The sequence below is a fragment of the Siniperca chuatsi genome, linkage group LG16 (assembly GCF_020085105.1).
Source record: "Siniperca chuatsi isolate FFG_IHB_CAS linkage group LG16, ASM2008510v1, whole genome shotgun sequence".
Lineage (NCBI taxonomy): Eukaryota > Metazoa > Chordata > Actinopteri > Centrarchiformes > Sinipercidae > Siniperca > Siniperca chuatsi.
This window is the reverse complement of record NC_058057.1, coordinates 6,540,377-6,560,184: the sequence shown is the minus strand read 5'-3', so window position 1 is coordinate 6,560,184 and position 19,808 is coordinate 6,540,377. Positions and strand designations below refer to the sequence as shown.

The following is a 19,808-nucleotide window of genomic DNA, read 5'->3' as shown; positions in this document are numbered from 1 at the left end:
AGGAAAGACAGATGACATGCACATTTCTTTATCATCAGAAGAACACAATGTTTTATTACACAAAAATACTGTAAGCATTAAATTACAACCTTGTATTTCAATGGATGCAAGTACCTGTAGTGAATTGAAGAATGCAAAGGCGATGTGGATTCCTTTATTTGTTGATGATATGGTTCCCACTCCCAAAGACCAGGTCAGTCCAAATAAAGGAGTCAAAATGACCACACACCTTGTAATGACCACCAGCGTATGCTTTTCATCTGTTTGGGCTGTGTCTCCCACACCTCTTCTCAGCATTTTGAACAAGACCACGATTACAATTAAAATGTTGATGAAAACTATGGTCAAGGCAGGAATCACCAAGGCCAGCAGGGCCTTTGTCTCAATCCAGTTGAGCCAACAAGCATCATATTTCCTGATATATCCATTTCCTGGTGCTGTGACAGCAACCGTAATAACAGCTATAATCAGAGGACACCCGTAGCCCAAACTGAAGCCAATGGCCAACATGGTTGACTTCGACATGTGGGAGAAGACCATGACTGTCCGGTAAAAGAGCAGAAGGCCTGACACAAGCATCCAAAAGAACAGCGCAAGGTAGAAAAAGTGCATAAAAAATGTTGCTGTGCTGCATGGTCTAACTGGAACTTCATAGTCCTCTCCTGGGTTTTCAAGGGGGTTCTTAGCAATAGAGGCACCAATGATGAAACAGATGTCAGCGATCAGCAGAGACAGGGCAGTGTTAATGATGGAAACATGACGCATGAAAGCAGTGCTATTTCTGGTAATGGCTTTCCAAACGTATCCTTCAATAATAAGACATATAACTAAGCTTGCCAGAGATATCCCAACTCCAATATAAGTGATTATATCCAAGGCATCTTTCAGTTCTGGAGGGATGTCTGTTGCCATCAGAAGTGAGAAGGAGGTGAGATGGTTGCAGCTGCAGGTTACCGTGTTGTTTCTGTCCGAAACAAACTCACACCCCTCATCATCCCAAGCACCCAGATTATCAAAGAGTGTGAAGTTCCAGAAGACGCACTGTGGGTTTAGTGACAGGGAGTTGTTTAGCTTGTCATAGCTCAGAGTGACATTCTGAATTGTTGCATTTATTTGGACTAGCACCACGGCAGCATTGATGGCATTATCATTAACAGTTTCATTGCTGGTGGCATTGAAGAGGCTGGCGTCAAAGCTGGAGTTCCGTGCTGGCATAACATTATTGAGGGTGGAGAAGGTGATGGTGGTGATAAAGACGTTGTTAATGTTGGTGTTTGGAATGTCTATGACAATGCTGGAGTTCAGATCTGCCCTGAAGGAGTTGTTAAATTGGGTTCTGCTGAGCAGGATCCGTTGAGTTGCAATGACAAACTTCCCGACCAGTCCATTAGAGAGAGTCTCCAGTGAACCCAATAATTCTGAGCTTGCATTGCGGGTTTCATTTGCATTCAAAGCTGCCCAGGACTCTTTTGCATCATCACCAATGATGACATCAACTGTTTCAAGTATATTCTGCAGATGAAGAGACATTTCATTGTGAGGGTACAACCTCAACAGAAAGTCAAAAAGTACATTTGTTAACATAACACATATATCCTTTACTAAGAAGCTACAGAAGGGAAGGTTTAACCTACCTGCATGACAGATTCACTGACAACAGTGGAAACAATTGCAATGGTGTTTAGGATGTTAACAATAGCTGATATGGTTGCAGATGAATTTGCAATTTCTGTTTGGTCTTCCTGGACAGTTTTACTTAGATTCGCCACAAATTCTGGCACTTCCTGCACAACCAAGTCCTGAAAGAATGAAACATTAAAAACAAAAACTTATGTAACCACATTTTATTAGTATGAGATTGCAAAATGTTCATGGCAAATTCAGAGATATTTATATCTGGCCTCTAGAAACAGTTACAGACAATTGTTGTGCACCAGGCTAAAAGAATGTTCTGGTATTAGGTATATCCCGATAAAAAATGTTTTGGCCCCAATCCTGATCCCAGTCCTTTAAAATTGGATATCTTCCATTACAGATTACAATACAATATTTGCTTAAATGTTGATTAAACATGTATCTGACACATTGACATAACAGCTGTAGCTACTAAAGCTTCTTCATCCAAATACTGAAGGTCCTTATTCAAAACTATAAAGTTGATAAGCTTAAATTATTGCTATGATATGAATAAAAGTTTAACTGGGAGACAGTGACTGCTGAAATTTACGTAAAGTGATCATCTAGAGAGAAGACATATCAGTCTGGTGGAATTTTTGGAAATACAAAAACACTAGTCCACTCATGATTGTACAGCAGTGTTACAGAGTGGAGGTTCTTCCCTCACAAATGATCTTTATAGTACAGACACCAGGGTTGCGGTTGAAGTGAAATGAGTGAAATGATCTGGAAGTACTTAAGTGGCAGCCATGATAAGAGCTGGTAAAATTCTCTAAATGCTAAGGAAAGGTGCTTCACTGCTTCTGTTCTTATCTCCATAGGGTACACTGGATCATCCTTTACGAAAGGAAAGGAGATAATGCCGTCCCCCAGTTCCTTGCGGCAACATTAAAAGCGATGCACCATTCCGCCGTTCACGTAAAGCAGACTCGCAGCAGAGAGAGGGAGCGTGTGAATATGGACAGAAGTGTGAACATGATATAAAAATTTTCTTTGATCATGAAGACTAATATTACTCTTCAGTGTGGTTTATCAGTGAAGTGTATGAACTACACTGCAGACTGGAGTCTCTGATAGATCCACGTTATATAGCCAAGGCTCGTCTCCTCTATGAAACGTCTGTATCCTCTCTGCACTGCATACTTAGAAACTATGATGAACTGGTTGTGGGTCATCTCTTGCCCGCGTCCAGTTGCTGTCTCGTCCTCTTCATCTCCTTGCAGTTCTCATGCATTAGTTCCTGTTGTTGACTGTGTAGTTGCTGTGGCTGCTTTGACATACATGTTGGTGTTCAAGTTCGCTGTCTGCTGTAGTGTAAAACGTTCTCAAATTGTTGTTAATAACTATTAGCTATAGGGGCGCCCCTGTGACTCGCCTGGTGGAGCGCGCACCCCGTGTGCAAGGGAGACTCCTTGCCACAGTGGCTCGGGTTTGAGTCCAGCCCTTTGCTGCGTGTCGTCCCCTCTCTTTCTTTATTTAGTATGAAGTCATTATATAGACTGACCTTCTCTCAGCACACCCAACTTTTATCGACTTCCAGAGTCACTGCCTGTATTTCTTTTTACAGGCAGTGCCTGTATTTCTTTTTTATTTCGATCCCAACCTTGTTAATGAAGTAATATATTTCCCCGGGTTGTCCATGTTTATATTGCCTGCATGAAACAATCTTGTAGACCATCTTCGGAACATTGTAGTTTCACCATGGCAGACCCACGTCAATAACATCCACCGTTGCATAATCACGTCGCCAATCAAGTCATTAGGAATTCTCCTTCTCATCTTTCCTTGACCTCATGACATTTCCCATTAATATGAAGGAAAAGTGTTTAGGAAAAGACATAGGAGGGACTGCAGAGAGCACTTTAACCAGACACCAGAGATGTTTAATTTTGTGTCGTCAAGTTACTCACAGAATTAACAAACAATTTGTGACAGCTGATATGACCTGCCGCCAGTGAAATTTGTCACTCTAACAATATACGTATGGTATACTGTATGTTTCAGAGATTTCTAATGGGGTTGATTTGTTATCCCCAGATCACCTACCTGTGAATCAATTAATAATTCCTTGATTTGTGTTATGATGCAGGTGTCCTCCATAAGTTTCCATTCTCCTGTTTCCTGACAGACTGCAGTCCTGCTCCCCTCTTGACCATTATCACATCCTATGCTTGATATGTCACCTGCTCGTCCAGTCCCATATGGAGCATTGTCACATTTAACACCTTAAGAGTTAAACACTCAATTAGTATTACACAAATAGTAAAAATAGCTAAGGAACAGTAAAGTCACATTTCAAATGTTGCTCTTACCATCTTTGAAAATGGTCATTAATGTTGTCATTTCATAACCCTTTGGTTCATCTACCTTACATATAAAATATATTTCTTTTGGCTGTGATCCGCTGCAGCTTTCTAGCTGGTAATCATGCTTGATGCAGTAGGTTTCTCCATTGTCAGTGAAACCTGTGAACACATAACAGCGTTGTTAATAAGATAAACTGGTAACAGCTTCTCAGCATGATCAGATTGAGGAGTTTTCAATGTCAGTTCATACTTACCTATGGGTAAAACAGTTTCGTCTCGAAACCACCTCACTCTATAGGTGGACTGCACACAACACTGAAGTGGTTGTATCTGTCCCTCTTTGCATTTAACATTAACTTTACTCTGTAGTCGCACAATGGGAGCTTGTTTGATTTCATTTCCTGTTACAACTCCTTCTTGGAAGAAATTAATTACTTCGCCCCTCAGAGTACATTTGTAACGTCCTGTGATTAAGAGAAGTAAGGATTAATGATTGCATTGATATACTGTAAAATAATGAAAAACTGATAATTGTAAATATGTCAGTATTTCACTACAGCTGTGACTAAATATTTTGATACTGATACATTCACAATATTCATATTCATATATAATTTCAATATCATTAAAATCCCAAACTCATTTCACAGTATCATGAAATGTTGAACCCAGCTTTTTATGGTGTATACTTGGGTAACTACTGTATTATTCAAATTTTATAATATTTCTTTGTTACGGATTTCTTATTAGTGAAAAAATTCAGCTAGCATTGACTTACCAATATCAGGAAGGATGACGTTGCTAACTGTAAGCATAGACTTCATGTTAGAAGCAGTTATTTTCATCCTTTCACTGTCTTTAATTCCCCGTTCTTTAAATTTCCACTCAAAACCAGAAATTTGTCCCACATTAATGTTTTCAGGAGGGGGCCCACACGTCAACGTCATGGGGCTACCGGTGTAAGTGAGGTTTGGAAAGCTGATTGAAGTTGGACCTTTGAAGAAAGTAAAAGAGATCAGTTAGGAATTCAATAAAGTTAAACAAAACGTAATAAACTACTAGCATTTTTGAACTTACTGTTGTAAAATGCAGTAACTGAGCCAATGACAGGGGCAATAGACTGCATTGCTTCTGGGAGTTTTTGATTTGCTTTGGCCACTTCATCCGGATTAACTTGTGTTGTCTGAACAACAAAGTTTGTAATAATGCTTCCTTCTCTGTAAGAACAAACAAAATCCAAATTTGTGATGTAAAATGTGTAGGTATTCCTGCCTCCAAATGTTTTTAATGCCAGAATTATCATACCTGAATCCCCTCACAAAAACATTGATAAACCCTGTGATTCCTTTATACTGCTCCTTTAACTGTGGGAGAGATATGGTTAATGATACGAACATTAGAACATGAACAACTGAAAACACAAGTTAGAATTTGTTATGTTGTTAACAGTGCACTTACCACTGAATTAATCCTTGATTCAAGCTCCTTGTAGGTAGAACTTGCTGAATTATTTAATTCTGCTGTGTATTCCTTGTCTAATCTGACTGACATTTCCACATCAAAACCTGTTTATTTAAAAAATATGAAAAATCATGTGTATTTAAAAAAGATGAAAAACATGAGCAAAGCTATGCATAAACATTTCCCTTTTTTTGTGATGTGAAGAAAGAGATAAACACCAGAAAAAAAGGCAAAGTAGACAGGACACAAAAGAAAATACAAGAGAAACAAGTGTAAATATGCCCCCCCTCCTCCTTTTTTTGTTTTGTTTTTTAAAATCATCATCGTCTATAATGTGAAACACCAGGAGGGAGCGAGAATCAGTGTGTGTGTGTAGGTCTACATATGGCCCTATACGCTCAATACACAAGTTGCTTAGGGCCCCGCCTCCCTCTCGTGTCAAAGCGGGTGTCAATATTTACAACTTCGAAGAGAGGATGAAGTGGAACTATCCTTCTGGTCACGAAAAGAAAACAAAAAACACACCATGAGAGTGAATTGCAGGAAAAGCAATCAGATAAACTTGTGTTCTCTCCTCTCCAAGTTTGATGTCAGCAAATAACAGAAATGTTAAGTTGATGTGCTAGCTTGCAGTGCATTTCTCTCTAGTCTGTCAGTCCAGCCTAGATGGTGACCCTAGATTTGCGGAAACTCTCCCAGGATTAAAATTTAAGCAACAAAACGAGAATGGCAAATGGTTTACATGGCTCACGGGTCAGGTAGGAGGGCCCCTTCTCAGAATTTTGCTTTGGGCCCCAGGAAGTTGCTCCTAAAATTTTCAATTGGGAGCACCAGTGTGTACAAAATGAAACATACGTTATCTAGCAGCAACCTCTGTGGGGACCAGTCCAGACAATATATAGGGGCGTGACGACACACATAATTTTAAAACAGTACAATGATTATCTAGCCTCTCAGACAAGGTTTATTTACAACTCTGGACTAATGCAAGATGGAAAGCAATGGATTGACATTGACTTTTGATTAAATATCGAAGTTAAAATGAACGACTGGTATGATTACCAGGCAGCAGAGCCAAAGCTCTGTGTTATATTTTATTATTTTCTACAATTTATATTTTCTACAATTTCTTATTGATGTAAATGGTAATAATCACTTATCTTGAGATTCTATAGAAAATATTCTATTCAATAAATATTGTTTGTACCTCATTCTGTTCCATATAGGTCTACCTTTTCTTAGACCGACAGATGGAGCAAACTGTTTTAAAGAATGGCGGATTGTAGTGGTAGCAATGGGGTGTCAGTTTTGACTGTGTGGCAATGCCAAATGGTTTACATGTCTCACGGGTCAGGTAGGAGGGCCCTTTTGCAGAATTTTCCTTAGGGCCCCAGGAAGTTGCATGTGGATTTACATAAGTGTTGCTCCTAAAATTTTCAGTTGGGAGCACCAGTGCTACTAGTAGAAAGAGTTAGTCTGGAGCCCAGTACTGGTAAATGCAGTTGTTGGTACAGTTGTGAATGTTGTAGTGTTCATATGTGTTGTACCAATAGGTGTTGAGTCTGCAAAGATCATTATATGACCAAGAGTTATTCCTTACAACAGAAAAAAATTATTCAAGCTCAAAACTATTTTTTTATTTTACATTTTTACACTAACAATTATTTTTAATCACTTACTTGTTACAGTTGTTGTTGGTGTTGTGGTAACTGTTGTTGAATCTGGAAAGAAAATGTATAATTCTGTATGTTAAACTGAGAGGTCAAATCTGATAAATGAAAATAATTTACAGACAAATTTCAAGGAAATGTGGAAAAGCAACAGTAGTGTAAGAAAATAGTTTAAAGCACTAACTTGTTATAATTGCCGTTGGAGTTGCAGCTGTTGTAGTGCTCACACCTGTTGTAGAAACAGGTGTTGAATCTAGAAAAAAACATAATGCGCAAAGTAAAATCCTTCAAGTGAAGATAAAATTGCTGAGAATTTTAAAACAAATGTTAACTAAGGTAATGTTACACCATCCACTATTTTTTAAAAACTTACTGGTAACTACAGTTGTTGGTGATATTGTGGGTGTTGTGGTGTTTGGATGTATTGAATCTGAAAAGATAATTTTTTGTAATTATGCATTTTAAACTGAAAAGTAAAATCTTATAAGTGAAGAAAAAATACTGACAAATCAGATGTGTTAATCAGGTGAGTTACCCCTTCAATTTATTTTAAAAACCTACGCAGGTCTCCAGACTGCGACCATTTAGTCGCATTTTGCGACCGTTGTTGGAAACAGTGCTACTAAATTGTATAACCAGTAGCACCAGTGAGACTTGCAAATATGCCCCTTCATTTTTATTTTGTTTTGCTTTTTAAAATCATCATCGTATATAATGTAACACCAGGAGGGAGCGAGAATCGGTGTGTGTGTGAGTGTAGGTCTACATATGGCATCATACGCTCACTACGCAAGTTGCTTAGGGCCCCGCCTCCCTCTCGTGTCAAAGCGGGTGTCAATGTTTACAACATCGAAGAGAGGATGAAACGGAACTACCCTTCTGGTCACGAAAAGAGAGAAAAAAACACTATGAGAGTGACTTGATGTAAATGGTAATAATCACTTATCTTGAGATTCTATAGAAAATATTCTATTCAATAAATATTGTTTGTACCTCATTCTGTTCCGTATAGGTCTACCTTTTCTTAGACTGACAGATGGAGCAAACTATTTTAAAGAAGGGAGGATTGTAGTGGGAGCACTGGGGTGTCAGGTTGGACTGTGTGGCAATGCCAAATGGTTTACATGTCTCACGGGTCAGGTAGGAGGGCCCTTTTGCAGAATTTTGCTTAGGGCCCCAGGAAGTTGCATGTGGATTTACATAAGTGTTGCTCCTAAAATTTTCAGTTGGGAGCACCAGTGCTACTAGAGGAAAGAGTTAGTCTGGAGCCCAGAACTGGTAAATGCAGTTGTTGGTACAGTTGTGAATGTTGTAGTGTTCATATGTGTTGTACCAATAGGTGTTGAGTCTGCAAAGATCATTATATGACCAAGAGTTATTCCTTACAACAGAAAAAAATTATTCAAGCTCAAAACTATTTTTTTATTTTACATTTTTACACTAACAATTATTTTTAATCACTTACTTGTTACAGTTGTTGGTGGTGTTGTGGTAACTGTTGTTGAATCTGGAAAGAAAATGTATAATTCTGTATGTTAAACTGAGAGGTCAAATCTGATAACTGAAAATAAATTACAGACAAATTTCAAGGAAATGTGGAAAAGCAACAGTAAGGTAATGTTACACCATCCACTATTTTTAAAAAACTTACTGGTAACTACAGTTGTTGGTGATATTGTGGGTGTTGTGGTGTTTGGATGTGTTGAATCTGAAAAGATAATTTTTTGTAATTATGCATTTTAAACTGAAAAGTAAAATCTTAGAAGTGAAGAAAAATTACTGACAAATCTGGTGTTCAGATGTGTTAATCAGGTGAGTTACCCCTTCAATTTATTTTAAAAACCTACGCAGGTCTCCAGACTGCTTTTTTTGTTTTGTTTTGCGTTTTAAAATCATCATTGTATATAATGTAACACCAGGAGGGAGCGAGAATCGTGTGTGTGTGGGTGTAGGTCTACATATGGCCCTATACGCTCACTGCACAAGTTGCTTAGGGCCCCGCCTACTTCTTGTTTCAAAGCAGGTGTTAATGTTTACAACTTCGAAGAGAGGATGAAGTGGAACTATCCTTCTGGTCACGAAAAGAGAAAAAAAACACACCATGGGAGTGACTTGCGGGAACATTAATCAGGTAAACTTGTGTTCTGTCCTCCAAGTTTGATGTCAGCAAATAACAGAAATGTTAAGTTGATGTGCAAGCTTGCAATGCATCTCTCTAGTCTGTCGGTCCAGTTTAGATGGTGATACTGGATTTGCGGAAACTCTCGCAAGATTTAGGTTTAGGCAACAAAACTACTTGGTTAGGTTGAGGCAATAAAACTATTTGGTTAGGTTTAGGAATGCGCACAATGAAGAAACAACATGTACAAATCTCGTAAGACTTTCGCAAATTCAGGGTTACCATTTAGACACGACCTAGTCTCTGTCTTGCTAATCTAGATGGGCAGTGCATCTCTTGGTCTGTCTGTATCTTGCTTGTTTGCCAGCCACTTCCATGGCTGCGTTCTGTGACTTTGTGCCTGACAAAAGTGAGAGTGAAATGCAACTGTTTATTACGTTTGACAAACGCCAACTGGCAACGGTGTTCATAAACTGCAACTCGGAAAAGATAACCGCATTGCACGCAAACATGCCTTCATATGCGTGTGTACAAAATGAAACATACGCATTCCAGCAGCAACCTCTGTGGGGACCAGTCCAGACAATATATAGGGGCGTGATGACACACATCATTTTAAAACAATACAATGATTATCTAGTCTCTCAGTCAAGGTTTAGTTACAACTCTGGACTAATGCAAGATGGAAAGCAATGGACTGACATTGACTTTTGATTAAATATCGAAGTTAAAATGAACGACTGGTATGATTACCAGGCAGCAGAGCCAAAGCTCAGCGTTATATTTTATTATTTTCTACAATTTCTTATCGATGTAAATGGTAATATTCATTTATCTTAAGATTCTATAGAAAATATTCTATTCAATAAATATGGTTTGTTTGTATCTCATCCTGTTCCGTATAGGTCTACCTTTTCTTAGACCGACAGATGGAGCAAACTGTTTTAAAGAAGGGAGGATTGTAGTGGGAGCACTGGGGTGTCAGATTTGACTGGGTGGCAATGCCAAATGGTTTACATGTCTCACGGGGCAGGTAGGAGGGCCCTTTTGCAGAATTTTGCTTAGGGCCCCAGGAAGTTGCATGTGGATTTTAGTGTTGCTCCTAAAATTTTCCGTTGGGAGCACCAGTGCTACTAGTAGAAAGAGTTAGTCTGGAGCCCAGTACTGGTAAATGCAGTTGTTGGTACAGTTGTGGATGATATAGTGTTCATATGTTTTGTACCAAAAGGTGTTGAGTCTGCAAAGATCATTATATGACCAAGAGTCATTTCTTACAACAGAAAAATGTATTCAAGCTTAGAACAATTTTTTTTCTTTTATTTATTTATTTTTTTACATTTTTACACTAACTTATGTCTAACTGTACATGTCTCACGGGTCAGGTAGGAATGTCATAGTCAGCCACTATGCCCCCTGATCTTCTTGTACTCTTTTATATCTGTCCTCCCTTGTGTTTCTTGGCTGTGCCCTGTCTGTTGTTGTCTATGTAAGTGTGTGTCTGTGTTCTGGCTGGCTCCCCGATCTCCCGGCTGCGGTTGATTACCGGCACACCTGTTCTCCATCATCATCCATTACAACAGTTTATCTACTGGGCTCATCCACACTTCCAGCGCCAGATCGTCTTCATACCGATGTATGCACTACGTGAAACGGCCTCCGCAAGTAAGGAAATTGTTTATGTGCTAAATACTTACCTTGATGGTAACCTTATCTGTCTCTGTCTCAGATCTTCGCCTTGCCGGTAATCTCTGTTCCAGTCTGTCCCCAGATCCCCGCAACTTCCACTCCACGCCAGCGGCCATGCCGCTCCTGTTCTCCGACTCCCGGACCCATCGCCAGCTCAGCCCAGCCTGCTGCCACACCAGCCAGCCCAAAACCAGTCCCCGTCGTCTCCGCTTAAAGAGCTGCCACTTGGCCTCAATCCTGGTCCCGTCGAGTCCACTGGACCAGCACGAACAACGCTGGACACTACAGATCTCCCTGACAATACCAACAATAAAACTGTTCGAGCCCTTATCTGCTCTGTCCATGTGTTCTGCTTTTGGGTCCCCAGTTTGGCCCCGCGACAGAACGATCTGGCCAACGTGGACCCAGCGGACGCAAACCCAGAAGGCGACCCATTCCACCAGGCAATAACAAGCCAAGGGATTCTTCTGGAACAGCACAAATAGATAATTCGGGCTCTAGCCGACAGCAATCAGGCCATGGTAACTCAACTTACGCAGCTGACGCAGCAGGTGTCCCAACTCGCCTCGACGGCTCCGTTGGCGCCACCTCCCACTCCCGCGGATCCTCCGAGGGCCCCTCCCCCCCGGGAATCCCACGCCTGGGATCCGGGACAGAGCATTAGCATGGGCTCTTTGACCATCCTGTGGACGGTGGAAATGCGGGTAATCGACTGCTGTGGATCCGGATCCGCAGCGTAGCAGACTACGCCGTAGAGTTCCACACCCTCGCTGCTGACTCCGGTTGGAACGAGGAGGCGCTTATCAGCGCATTCATCGCTGGTCTTAACGACAACCTTAAGGACGAGCTAGCCGCCCGTGAGGAACCCTCTGAGCTGGATGCATTGGTGACCTTGTGCAATCGAATGGATAATTGCATGCGCGAGCGGTTCCGGGAGCGCACCAACCGTTCTCGCCCCCTTCCTGCTCGCCATGTGGCTACAACCGTTCACCCCCGTACCAGAGTGTCCAATCCGTCTCCGGCTAATGCTAACTCGCCAACCACAACCGAACCAGAGGGGGAACCTATGCAAGTAGGCCGGACCCACTTGACACCAGAGGAGCGCCGTCGCAGACTTGCTGCAGGAGAGTGCCTATACTGCGGCGAGAGGGGTCACTTCCGGGATAGATGTCCCCGGAGGCCAAAAGAGTAGGCTCACCGGTCGCAGTGGGGGTTCAGGTGAGCCACAACGACCCCCTTAATCAAGGTTCACCCAGATTACAGGTCCCGCCTACCCTTTACTTCCGGGGTGGGTCTATTCCTCTGCTGGCCCTGATAGATTCTGGCGCCGAAGGCAACTTCTTGTACACAGGGTTGGCTCGACAGACGGGTCTCCTCACGGAACCACTGGAGAGTCCACGTAACACGGAGGCACTAGATGGCAAGGTTCTGGCTCGCGTCACCCACCGTACCACCCAGATGTCCCTGGTACTCTCTGGGAACCACCGCAAGGAGATCAAGTTCCAGCTCATCTCATCTCACATCACACCACTGGTTCTGGGCTTCCCCTGGCTGCAGCATCATAATCCCCACATTGACTGGGCCAAGGGAAGAATAGCGGGTTGGAGCCCTTTTTGTCTCGCTACATGCTTGCAATCTGCTCAGTCACCACCAGAGAGCAGCTCCACCTCGCCTAGGGTGGATCCTCCGGACCTGTCTTTAATTCCCCCCGAGTACCACGACCTCAGCGAGATCTTCAGCAAAGATCTGGCGACGTCCCTACCACCACATCAACCATATGATTGCGCTATTGATCTCCTCCCCGGAGCCCCACTGGCAGCGACCTGTCTGTACAACCTGTCGCGACCAGAGAGGGAGGCTATGGAGAAGTACATCGGGGAGTTGCTTCATGCCGGTCTGATCCCGGCGTCTTCCTCACCGGCTGGGGCGGGTTTTTTCTTTGTGAAGAAAAAAGATGGGTCACTTCACCCCTGCATTGATTACAGAGGATTAAACCAAATAACCATCAAGAATAAATACCCGCTGCCACTAATCAACTCCACGTTTGAACCACTCCAGGGAGCTAAAGTATTCACCAAGCTAGACCTCCGGAACGCCTACCACCTGGTGCGTATCAGAGAAGGGGACGAGTGGAAGACGGCATTCAACACCCCTCTGGGCCACTTCGAGTACCTAGTAATGCCATTCGGACTCACGAACGCCCCGGCCATCTTTCAGGTTCTGGTGAATGATGTGCTACGGGATTTCCTCAATCACTTTGTCTTCGTTTACCTGGACGATATACTTATCTTCTCCCCGGACTAATCCAGCCACGTCCTCCATGTCCGGCAAGTACTACAAAGGCTCCTGGAGAACCGGCTATTCGTCAAGGTGGAGAAATGCGAATTCCACATCCAATCAGTGAGTTTCCTGGGGTATATCCTGGAGAGCGGTCAGATGAGGACTGATCCCGCCAAGACCCAAGCGGTGGCAGAGTGGCCTAGACCCACCACCCGCAAACAGCTACAGCATTTTTTGGGATTCACAAACTTCTATCAGCGGTTCATTCAAGATTATAGCCGGGTGGCAGCGCCATTGACTAGTCTCACCTCCCCCAAGAGCCCTTTTTCCTGGACCCCGGAAGCTGAGGTGGCCTGGACCCGTTTAAAGGACCTTTTCACATCGGCTCCCATCCTCATTCAACCCGACCCCTCACGACAATTCACTGTGGAGGTGGACGCCTCCGACATCGGCGTCGGAGCCGTCCTCTCGCAACGCTCCCCCACGGACCAGAAACTCCACCCGTGCGCCTTTTTTTCGCGACGACTCTCTCTGGCCGAACGAAATTACGACATCGGAAATAGAGGGCTCCTCGTGGTCAAGCTAGCCCTAGAGGAGTGGCGGCACTGGTTGGAGGGAGCGGAGCAGCCGTTTATTGAATGGACCGATCATAAAAACTTGGAGTATATTCAGACAGCAAGGAGGTTAAACTCTCGCCAAGCGCGCTGGGCCCTGTTCTTTGGTCGCTTCAAGTTTACCTTAACTTATCGCCCTGGGTCTAAGAACACCAAGCCAGACACCCTCTCCCGGCAACATTATACCTTGGACAGCTCCCCCGAACCAGATACCATTCTCCCGTCTACCTGCGTAGTAGCTGCCATCACATGGGAGATTGAGTCTATTGTGAGAGCGGCCCAACGTGATCAGCCCGACGCAGGGAACGGCCCCCCCAAATCGACTGTTCGTCCCGGACTCAGTCTGTTCCCAGGTGCTACAGTGGGGACACAACGTGTACGCTTCATACTCTTTCACTTTTAAAAAGGTATTTTTGGTGGGCGACTATGGAGGCCGACACCCGGGCCTTTGTCGCTGCGTGTTGCACCTGCGCCCGAGGCAAGACTTCACATAAGCCATCAGCAGGCCTACTTCAACCTCTCCCCATCCCCAGTCGGCCATGGTCACACATCGCCCTGGATTTCGTCACCGGTCTTCCCTGTTCACATGGCAATACCGCCATCCTCACCATTGTGGATCGTTTCTTGAAGGCGGTCCACTTCATAGCCTTAACCAAACTTCCCTCAGCCCGAGAGACAGCTGACCTCGTAGTCCAACATGTCTTCTGTATACATGGCATACCCCTGGATATAGTTTCTGACTGGGGACCCCAGTTCGTTTCCCAGGTGTGGAAGGCCTTCTGCCAGGCACTGGGGGCAACCGCCAGTCTTTCCTCAGGGTTCCATCCCCAGTCTAATGGTCAGACTGAGAGGGCTAACCAGGACCTCGAGGCCGCATGCGCTGCGTGATTGCCGCAAACCCGTCGACCTGGAGTTCCCACCTCGCCTGGATTGAATATGCCCATAATTCATTAACCTGCTCTGCTTCTGGTCTCTCTCCTTTCGAGGCATCTTTAGGTAATCTGCCCCCCCTCTTCCCGTCCCAGGAGAGGGAGCTGGCGGTTCCATCAGTTCACCACCATCTTCGCCGCTGCCGCAAGGTATGGCGAGAGACCCGAGCAGCGCTGTGTCAGTCATCAGAACGGAATCGGCAGATCGCAGATCAACGTAGGACTCCAGCACCCGCTTACTAGCCAGGTCAGAAAGTGTGGTTTTCTTCCAGAAACATTCCATTACATACCGAATCTCAAAAATTATCCCCCCGCTACATTTGACCATTCATGATTGAACGTATCATTAGCCCCACCGCTGTGAGACTCCGTTTACCTCAATCTATGAGGGTTCACCCAACCTTTCATGTTTCACAAATCAAGCCTGTAGCTGTCAGGAACCTGTGCCCTCCAGCCGTTCCCCCTCCACCCGCCTGGGTGATCGAGGACCATCCAGCATACACTGTGCGGCGGCTGTTGGACGTTCGTCGGCGAGGTAGGGGGCTCCAGTATCTGGACTGGGAAGGGTATGGTCCCGAGGAACGGTCCTGGGTTCCTCACTTGCACCTCGATCCTGGACCCACAGTTGATTCTGGAGTTCCACCAGGCTCACCCTGAAAAGCCCAGGAGGCGCCCATTAGAGGGGGGGTCCTGTCATAGTTAACCACTATGACCCCTGATCCTCTTGTACTCTTTTGTATCTGTCCTCCCTTGTGTTTCTTGGCTGTGCCCTGTCTGTTGTTGTCTATGTAAGTGTGTGTCTGTGTTCTGGCTGGCTCCCCGATCTCCCGGCTGCGGTTGATTACCGGCACACCTGTTCTCCATCATCATCCATTACAACAGTTTATCTACTGGGCTCATCCACACTTCCAGCGCCAGATCGTCTTCATACCCAAGTATGCACTACGTGAAACGGCATCCGCAAGTAAGGAAATTGTTTATGTGCTAAATACTTACCTTGATGGTAACCTTATCTGTCTCTGTCTCAGATCTTCGCCTTGCCGGTAATCTCCGTTCCAGTCTGTCCCCAGATCCCTGCAACTTCCACTCCACGCCAGCGGTCACGCCGCTCCTGTTCTCCGACTCCCGGACCCATCGCCAGCTCAGCCCAGCCTGCTGCCACACCAGCCAGCCCAAAACCAGTCCCCGTCGTCTCCGCTTAAAGAGCTGCCACTTGGCCTCAATCCTGGTCCCGTTGAGTCCACGGGACCAGCACGAACAACGCCGGACACTACAGATCTCGCTGACAATACCAAGAATAAAACTGTTTGAGCCCTAATCTGCTCTGTCCGTGTGTTCTGCTTTTGGGTCCCCAGTTCGGCCCCGCGACAAGGAGGGCCCTTTTGCAGAATTTTGCTTAGGGCCCCAGGAAGTTGCATGTGGATTTTAGTGTTGCTCCTAAAATTTTCAGTTGGGCGCACCAGTGCTACTAGTGGAAAGAGTTAGTCTGGAGCCCAGTACTGGTAAATGAAGTTGTTGGTACAGTTGTGAATGTTGTAGTGTTCATATGTTTTGTACCAATAGGTGTTGAGTCTGCAAAGATCATTATATCTCCAAGAGTTATTTCTTACAACAGAAAAATGTATTCAAGCTTAGAACAATTTTCTTTCTTTTTTTTTTATTTTAACACTAACAATTATTTTTAATCACTTACTTGTTACAGTTGTTGTTGGTGTTGTGGTAACTGTTGTTGAATCTGGAAAGAAAATGTATAATTCTGTATGTTAAACTGAGAGGTCAAATCTGATAAATGAAAATAAATTACAGACAAATTTCAAGCAAATCTGGAAAAGCAACAGTAGTGTAAGAAAATATTTTAAAGCACTAACTTGTTATAATTGGAGTTGCAGCTGTTGTAGTGTTCACATCTGTTGTAGCAACAGGTGTTGAATCTAGAAAAAAACATTATGTGCAAAGTAAAATCCTTCAAGTGAAGATAAAATTGCTGAGAATTTTAAAACAAATGTTAACTAAGGTAATGTTACACCATCCACTATGTTTAAAAAACTTACTGGTAACTACAGTTGTTGGTGATATTGTGGGTGTTGTGGTGTTTGGATGTGTTGAATCTGAAAAGAACATTTTTTGTAATTATGCATTTTAAACTGAAAAGTAAAATCTTAGAAGTGAAGAAAAATGACTGACAAATCTGGTGTTCAGATGTGTTAATCAGGTGAGTACCCCTTCAATTTATTTTAAAAACCTACGCAGGTCTCAAGACTGCGACCATTTAGTCGCATTTTGCGACCGTTTTTGGAGACAGTGCTACTAAATTGTATAACTAGTAGCACCAGTGTGACTTGCAAATATGCCCCTCCTTTTTTTTGGTTTGCCTTTAAAAATCATCATCGTATATAATGTAACACCAGGAGGGAGCGAGAATCGGTGTGTGTGTGTGAGTGTAAGTCTACATATGACCCTATACGCTCACTACACAAGTTGCTTAGGGCCCCGCCTCCCTCTCGTGTCAGAGCGGGTGTCAATATTTACAACTTCGAAGAGAGGATGAAGCGGAACTATCCTTCTGGTCACGAAAAGAGAAAAAAAACACACCATGGGAGTGACTTGCGGGAACATTAATCAGGTAAACTTGTGTTCTGTCCTCTCCAAGTTTGATGTCAGCAAATAACAGAAACGTTAAGTTGATGTGCTAGCTTGCAGTGCATCTCTCTAGTCTGTCGTTCCAGTCTAGATGGTGACCCTGGTTTTGCTGAAACTCTCACGAGATTTAGGTTTAGGCAATAAAACTACTTGGTTAGGTTTAGGAATGCGCACAATGAAGAAACAACATGTACAAATCTCGTAAGACTTTGGCAAATTCAGGGTTACCATCTAGACACGACCTAGTCTCTGTCTTGCTAATCTAGATGGGCAGTGCGTCTCTTGGTCCGTCTGTATCTTGCTTGCTTGCCAGCCACTTCCATGGCTGCGTTCTGTGACTTTGTGCCTGACAAAAGTGAGAGTGAAATGCAACTGTTTATTACGTTTGCTAAACGCCAACGGGCAACGGTGTTCATAAACTGCAACTCGGAAAAGATAACCGCATTGCACGCGAACATGCCTTCATATGCTTGTGTACAAAATGAAACATATGCATTCCAGCAGCAAACCTCTGTGGGGACCAGTCCAGACAATATATAGGGGCGTGATGACACACATCATTTTAAAACAATACAATGATTATCTAGTCTCTCAGTCAAGGTTTAGTTACAACTCTGGACTAATGCAAGATGGAAAGCAATGGATTGACGTTGACTTTTGATTAAATATCGAAGTTAAAATGAACGACTGGTATGATTACCAGGCAGCAGAGCCAAAGCTCAGCGTTATATTTTATTATTTTCTACAATTTCTTATTGATGTAAATGGTAATATTCATTTATCTTAAGATTCTATAGAAAATATTCTATTCAATAAATATGGTTTGTTTGTATCTCATTCTGTTCCGTATAGGTCTACCTTTTCTTAGACCGACAGATGGAGCAAAACTGTTTTAAAGAAGGGAGGATTGTAGTGGGAGCACGGGGTGTCAGGTTTGACTGGGTGGCAATGCCAAATGGTTTACATGTCTCACGGGTCAGGTAGGAGGGCCCTTTTGCAGAATTTTGCTTAGGGCCCCAGGAAGTTGCATGTGGATTTTAGTGTTGCTCCTAAAATTTTCCGTTGGGAGCACCAGTGCTACTAGTAGAAAGAGTTATTCTGGAGCCCAGTACTGGTAAATGCAGTTGTTGGTACAATTGTGAATGTATAGTGTTCATATGTATTTGTACCAATAGGTGTTGAATCTGCAAAGATCATTATATGACCAAGAGTAATTTCTTACAACAGAAAAATGTATTCAAGCTTAGAACAATTTTTTTTCTTTTCTTTATTTCTTTATTTTTTTACATTTTACACTAACAATTATTTTTAATCACTTACTTGTTACAGTTGTTGGTGGTGTTGTGGTAACTGTTGTTTTCACATCTGTTGTAGCAACTGTTGTTGAATCTGGAAAGAAAATTAATAATTCTGTATGTTAAACTGAGAGGTCAAATCTGATAAATGAAAATAAATTACAGACAAATTTCAAGCAAATCTGGTGTTGTACCAATAGGTGTTGAATCTGCAAAGATCATTATATGACCAAGAGTAATTTACAACAGAAAAATGTATTCAAGCTTAGAACAATTTTTTCTTTTTCTTTATTTCTTTATTTTTTTTACATTTTTACACTAACAATTATTTTTAATCACTTACTTGTTACAGTTGTTGGTGGTGTTGTGGTACTAACAATTATTTTTAATCACTTACTTGTTACAGTTGTTGGTGGTGTTGTGGTAACTGTTGTTTTCACATCTGTTGTAGCAACTGTTGTTGAATCTGGAAAGAAAATTAATAATTCTGTATGTTAAACTGAGAGGTCAAATCTGATAAATGAAAATAAATTACAGACAAATTTCAAGCAAATCTGGAAAAGCAACAGTAGTGTAAGAAAATATTTTAAAGCACTAACTTGTTATAATTGTAGTTGGAGTTGCAGCTGTTGTAGTGTTCACATCTGTTGTAGCAACAGGTGTTGAATCTAGAAAAAAAACATTATGCGCAAAGTAAAATCCTTCAAGTGAAGATAAAATTGCTGAGAATTTTAAAACAAATGTTAACTAAGGTAATGTTACACCATCCACTATTTTTAAAAAACTTACTGGTAACTACAGTTGTTGGTGATATTGTGGGTGTTGTGGTGTTTGGATGTGTTGAATCTGAAAAGAACATTTTTTGTAATTATGCATTTTAAACTGAAAAGTAAAATCTTAGAAGTGAAGAAAAATGACTGACAAATCTGGTGTTCAGATGTGTTAATCAGGTGAGTTACCCCTTCAATTTATTTTAAAAACCTCACGCAGGTCTCAAGACTGCGACCATTTAGTCGCATTTTGCGACCGTTTTTGGAGACAGTGCTACTAAATTGTATAACTAGTAGCACCAGTGTGACTTGCAAATATGCCCCTCCTTTTTTTGGTTTGCCTTTAAAAATCATCATCGTA

The 19,808-nt window shown here is 42.7% G+C and overlaps 1 protein-coding gene across 21 annotated transcripts in view; it reads right to left on the bottom strand.

Moving 5' to 3' along the window:
- Window positions 1-19,808, bottom strand: part of LOC122863199 (adhesion G protein-coupled receptor F5-like) — a 59,365-nt gene that overhangs the window by 3,961 nt on the left and 35,596 nt on the right. For 10 of the 21 annotated variants that reach the window (XM_044169426.1, XM_044169439.1, XM_044169437.1 and 7 more), the window contains 20 exons: window positions 19,467-19,523; window positions 19,277-19,345; window positions 19,075-19,143; window positions 16,794-16,850; window positions 16,611-16,673; window positions 16,436-16,477; window positions 8,766-8,822; window positions 8,580-8,621; window positions 7,488-7,544; window positions 7,299-7,367; window positions 7,124-7,165; window positions 5,442-5,548; window positions 5,289-5,347; window positions 5,061-5,200; window positions 4,762-4,977; window positions 4,238-4,447; window positions 3,990-4,142; window positions 3,724-3,902; window positions 1,635-1,799; window positions 115-1,512 (listed from right to left, as the gene is read on the bottom strand). In XM_044169426.1, the coding sequence (XP_044025361.1) occupies window positions 115-1,512; window positions 1,635-1,799; window positions 3,724-3,902; window positions 3,990-4,142; window positions 4,238-4,447; window positions 4,762-4,977; window positions 5,061-5,200; window positions 5,289-5,347; window positions 5,442-5,548; window positions 7,124-7,165; window positions 7,299-7,367; window positions 7,488-7,544; window positions 8,580-8,621; window positions 8,766-8,822; window positions 16,436-16,477; window positions 16,611-16,673; window positions 16,794-16,850; window positions 19,075-19,143; window positions 19,277-19,345; window positions 19,467-19,523 (3,251 nt within the window). The remainder of the gene's footprint in view (window positions 1-114; window positions 1,513-1,634; window positions 1,800-3,723; window positions 3,903-3,989; window positions 4,143-4,237; window positions 4,448-4,761; window positions 4,978-5,060; window positions 5,201-5,288; window positions 5,348-5,441; window positions 5,549-7,123; window positions 7,166-7,298; window positions 7,368-7,487; window positions 7,545-8,579; window positions 8,622-8,765; window positions 8,823-16,435; window positions 16,478-16,610; window positions 16,674-16,793; window positions 16,851-19,074; window positions 19,144-19,276; window positions 19,346-19,466; window positions 19,524-19,808) is intronic. The other 11 variants (XM_044169430.1, XM_044169429.1, XM_044169428.1 and 8 more) reach the window with 11 other exon arrangements.